The 5713-nt window shown below is 34.3% G+C and overlaps 1 protein-coding gene across 1 annotated transcript in view; it reads right to left on the minus strand.

The window, feature by feature from the left end:
- The window catches only part of F9 (coagulation factor IX), a 36132-nt gene extending 33681 nt beyond the window's left edge, over positions 1–2451 (minus strand). Inside the window, exon 1 of the mRNA XM_006160695.3 lies at positions 2321–2451. Coding sequence (XP_006160757.1) covers positions 2321–2387 — 67 coding nt within the window. The 5' untranslated portion in view covers positions 2388–2451. The remainder of the gene's footprint in view (positions 1–2320) is intronic.
- Between the last annotated feature and the right edge of the window lie 3262 nt (positions 2452–5713).

The following is a 5713-nucleotide window of genomic DNA, read 5'->3' on the forward strand; positions in this document are numbered from 1 at the left end:
TAAAATTCACAGGATCTTATTGTTCTTTATAGTTGAAAGATATTCCATAGTGTGTATGTGCCACAATTTTCAACCCAGCCAACAATTCTTGGGTACTTAGATTGGTTCCCTGTCTTAGTGATTCTGTGTAATGCTACAATAAACCTGGAAGTACAAATGTCCTCCCAGCTGTTTTCCTATCATTTGGATAAACAGCAAGAAGTGGGGTTACTGTGTCATGTGATAATTCTTTATTATTTTCTACTCATCTTTTTTTTGCCTTATGGTACATGAACTTGTTAGAGAGAGAGAGACAGTGAGAGGAGAGTGAGAAATCACCCATAGAGGGGATGGTCATGCTATAATCCCCTCTTGGGATCTTGGGCATGCACACACATGTGCCTGGTGTGATTTTCAAGCCACTAGGTCTGGGACTTAAACCACAGTCAGCCATGTGGGAGCCCAGCGATATAATCACTGTGCCATCTGTTGGCCCCTCTACTCATCTTTTAAAAGACAGCTGAAAATACTGTCTATCTAGTATTTCCCCATTTTATGTGTTTCTTTCTCCATGTTCCCTTAGCACCTGTATGCATTTGATTACATCTTATTGATATGATGCTTTAGGAGATATCGGGTGTCTGGTTTATCCTCATGCCTGGAGTACCTTACCACAGCACCTGGCACCATAATAGTACTCAGTAATGTCTGAGTGAATGAAAGACAGCTTTGATTAATAGACTTTACAAAACTGGATTGATTTCACAGAACAGTTTTGATTTCAGAATTCCAAATTAATGCAATAACACTTAAGGACAGCAGCCATGAGTATGTGATATCTCAGTAAATCACTCATAGAACTTCCTTTTAGAAGCCAATGAGAGTTTAAAGGCAGAAGAGAGTGCTGTATCAATTCTCTCTTCTTAGAGAAATTCTCTTGGCTCTCACCTCAATTGCCTATTATCTCTGACTATAACAGCTCCAGAATCACACTGCCTTTCTCCTGAGTATTATCTGGGAGTTATATATTTAACCCCCTTCAGATTTATCTCTAGTCATTCTTTACCCAGCTCTGAAATCCCAGTTACTCTGTCTGAGCCTTTTTTTTTTTTTACAACATCTGAGGTCTTCAAGGGGACAGTAGCCCTTTTACAACCTCTGTCATCTCATCACTCATCTTGAAGAAAGGATGTGGATTCTTTGTCCTCCAAGATGTCACACTAATGAGATGCACCAAATGACTTGGTTTTATGTCCTGCTTTGTGAGTTTTCCAGCAAATTTTCTTTATCTTCTGACTTTACCCACTTTGCTAGTTTGATTTAACCTTTGCATTCTCTCATCATTATTTCAGCATTTCAAGCTGATTCCATAGCTGACATCATGTCTGGAGCTGGAACCATGGGGCCAGTGTGCTTTCTGGGGACATTGAGGGTTGGCACCCCTGATCCTGGCATTGTCAGCTACTAGATTTGATTCTAGTAGGTTGACAAGTAAATGTGATAAATGCTTCTTGTGAGAACATGCTGTTTGTCCAAATGGGATAATTTCTTCCTGTGTGCCTTCCCCTGAGGAATATGTAAAGTCACTTTAGTTGTGATAAAACAAAGTGATATATGTGCATTTATTAAGTTCCTAGTCCTTACTTTAATTCTAAGACTTGCTTCTCTTTCCTAGGAGTTCAGCTGAGTATTCAGTTTCTCCAATATCAACTCTGAGACATTTGAAATCAGAGACAAAATGATTTCTACCTAGTCCATGAAAGTTTTTGGTGATAAATAAAAACTTACTAGTGAATACTTAATTTTTGTGTTTTAATTGAAATAAAATTGAAAGTATAATTTTAAAAATTAAGACATGCCTCATTATACAGTTCTAGTATTTTGAAACACATAATATTTCTTAAAGTCAGAATTTTTGTTTAAGACCATTGTAGATTTAAAGTTTCCCATTTTGATTTCAAAATAATGAGTCAAAAATCCAAAAATACCACAGATAATTCTTTTTCTGCGTTTTCTACTGTTTCCTTGCTATAATATTCTCTTAATTAAGTTTTACCAAGGAGATAAATGTTTTCTAAGAGGAATTACATTGTCAATCATAAGTTCAACCATGTCTGTTAAATAAAAATGTATCTTATCCACTTGAAAATCTACTTCATAAAAATGAAAAAGAAGAACCAGACAACAGATAGCTAGTCCTTACCAATACACGCACAGATTGCTAAGATCTTAAATTTTGCTATTAAATCATGTAGTCATTATTTAGTGAAAAAGACAGCAATAGACATTTCTATATTTAAAAAGCAAGCATACGCAATATATTTTAAAAAGGAAAACCAACCTGTACATTCAGCACTGAGTAGACATCCTAAAAGGCAGATGGTAAGGATGCCTGGTGTTTCCGCCATGATCGTGTTCAGGCACTGTATAACCTTTGATAGTAGATTGTGCAAGTGAAAAGGTTGATCAATTGTTCCAAAGTACAAGCTGAGCTGTATTTACTTCTGGGAAATAATGTCCATCTCCCTTATTGGGTCTTTGGGCTATCCCAAGGTCTCTTAGGTCAAATTAAGAGAATGGGCAGTGGCCATCATTAAATTTCACCTCTGATAGTATGAGCTTCTGTTACTATGGTTGATTTGAGGTTGTGCAGGAAGTGACATCTTTAGAATGGGGATAGGTATAGTGGTTACAGTTGATGTGGCAGCAATATTTGTGGAACCCATTTTTTCTTTGTCAGAGGTCATTAAATTCACATAGTTTAAAGGTAAAGAGTTGGAAAGAAGAAAGTCATTTGACCACTCCCTTGAAACATGCTTATGTGCCTTGAGTTACCTAATGAATCTTTATTCTCTTTCTTATAATCAGGTGTTTACAATCGTTGTTGTGCCATGTACCCTTATGGTGAAATATTTGGAACCTATCTCAGAATGTGTGTGTATATAGATGTATGAATACTACTGCATAATAATATATCATAATTTAGTATTATACCACTTCACATGTAATGTTAGAAGCTCATAGGAGTATACTAGCATTTATCTGCCATTCTTTGTGATATTATTGTGATACATTTTATTTGACAGATGTTATAAGCACTACGGTACATTGTTATTACTTTTGTTTGGAGTAGTCTTTATTTATTTAATTTAAATTTATCTATTTACATTCATTTACTGTACATCATTACAGTATACAAAATGAGATTTTCCATCCAGAATACACTATATATTGGCTCAATCAAGCACATCAGCATCCGTGTTATTGTCAGCAAATAATTTTCTATCTCTTGTTTCTTGAATATTTTGCCTTTTTTTCCTGTCCTTGATTCCCTATCTCTCACCTTCTGCCATTTCTCACCCTCCACCAGAGACAGTGCAGGTGGAATAGTTTTTTTTTTTTTTAAAGAATTATTTATTTAATTTTATTATTATTATTAGTTGTTGTTATTATTATTCAATTTGACCAGACAGAGACACACAGAGAGAGAAAGGGAAAGGGAGAAAGCAAGCCACCAGGTCTGGGACTTGAACTGCAGTTGGCCATGTTGGAGTCCAGTGCCTTAACCACCATGCCACTTCCTGGTTCCTTGAGTAGTCTTTTAAAAAAATTTTAAAGTAAAGAGAAATCTGTTATATTTAGACACATATTTACTATATTGATATTATTCATCTCTTTGTGTAGATGCAAGGTTCAATTTGTCCTAATTTTTATCACTCTGAAGAAATTTTATTAATTTTGTATTCGTTTTTATTGCAATTATAACTTGCACAAAATATTTGTGCTTATTTGTGGAGTACAGTGTGGTTTTTCAAAACATGTATACAACTTGTGCTGATCAAATCATATAAACATATCCACCATTTCCATCATTTACCATTACTTTGTGTTGTGCACTTTCAAAATCCACTTTTCTGGGAAATTAAAAACACCGAGTTCAAGGATGTCAACACCACTAAATGGGGAAAGAAAAGTCCCTTCAACAAATGGAGCTGAGAAAACCAGACAACCACATGCAAAAGGATGCAGCTGAACCTCCTCCTCACAACGTACAAGAAAAGCAATTCAATACAGGTCAAAGACCTAAGTGTAAGAGCTAAAAAACTGCAAACTCTTAGAAAAAAACATGTGGGCACATCTTCATAATCTTGGATTTGACAAAATATTCTTTGATATGACAACTGAAAAAATAAACAGTAAGCTGAACTTTATCAAAATTAAAACCATTTTTGTTTCAAAGCAAAAGATTATCAGAAAAGTGTAGACACAACCTGCAAAATTGAAGAAAACATTTGCAAATTACATATATGATAAGAAAATTATATTTTGAACATATAAAAATACTTACAATAAAAAAAGACAAATGGCCTAATTAGACAATCGGTAAAGTGGGATGGAACACAGTCATTCTATTTTATTTTTGGGGGGTGGGGGGAGAGAGGGAAATCCATACTGTTTTCCATAGTGGCTGTACTTTTTTTTTTTTTTTTACATTTAATCAGTGTAAATGTTTACAGTGTATAACATGATTTTTTTCCAGCATGAATACAGTGCATGTAAATTCAGTCAAAGACATTACCATATATATTATCATCAACAGATAACTTTTCATTTTTTTGTATCTATTAAATGTTTTGTTTGTTTTTTCCTTAATCCCCTCCCTCCCACCCCCCTATTACTTACTCTCTCCTATATTATCTCTAGTATCTTCAGTTGCCCTTTCTGCTATTACACCTTCCAATCTTTCAGTTTCTGCTATAGAGTGAAGACATTCAGTATATATTAAGTGGGACATAAAATGCCTGTCATTCATAATCTGGCTTGCCTCATTTATCATTAAATCTATATTCATCCACTTTGTATCAGATGTCGGGGTCTCTTTGTTTATTATAGTTGAGTAGTATTCCATAGCATAGAAATACTATATTTTTTCAATCCAATCGTCTGTTCTATGACATTTGGGTTGATTTCGTGTCTTACCAATGTGAATAATGCTGAAATAATGTGAAAGTATTTTTCCTACTGAGTGTTTTTCTATCCTTTGAGCAGATACCTAGGAGAGGAATTACTGGGTTACGGTAGTTCTATTTGTAGATTTCTGAGGAACTTCTGTATTGTTCTCCACAGTGGCTGTGCTAATTTACATTCCTGCCAATAGTGTAAGAATGTTCCCTTTTCACTGCAGCTTCACCAGCACTTACCATTCTTTATTTTTTATAATCTTAGCCATTCTGACTGGGGTTAAATGATATCTAATAGTGGTTTTAATTTGCATTTCCATTATGATAAGGGATGTTGAGCATCTCTTTATTTGCTTTTTGGCCATACATATGTCTTCCTTGGAGAGTTATCTGTTCAACTCATTTTCCCATCTTTTAACTGAATTGAATTTTTTTTTTTTACATTATGAGCAATTTTCTCTTTCTTTTTAAAAATTCATTTATTATCATCATAATCTTGTTTATATTACATTGAATCGCATATAACTTTACGGTGTATTACATTGCTTTTTCAAAAGGGAATGCCATGCATGTCAGTCAGTAGAGAGACATTAAAATCCCCACTTCATCATTCAATATCTTTTCATTGTTTTTCCCGATCATTATTATTATTATTCCAATTATTTTTTAACCTGTCAATCACTATTTCTCATTTTGCTTGTAAAAAGACTTTACCCATCATGAAATACTTCTCAGACCAATCCAGTTGAGAATACTATACACGTCATCATCAA

This window comes from Tupaia chinensis, unplaced genomic scaffold, assembly GCF_000334495.1.
Source record: "Tupaia chinensis unplaced genomic scaffold, TupChi_1.0 Scaffold000706_1, whole genome shotgun sequence".
NCBI lineage: Eukaryota > Metazoa > Chordata > Mammalia > Scandentia > Tupaiidae > Tupaia > Tupaia belangeri.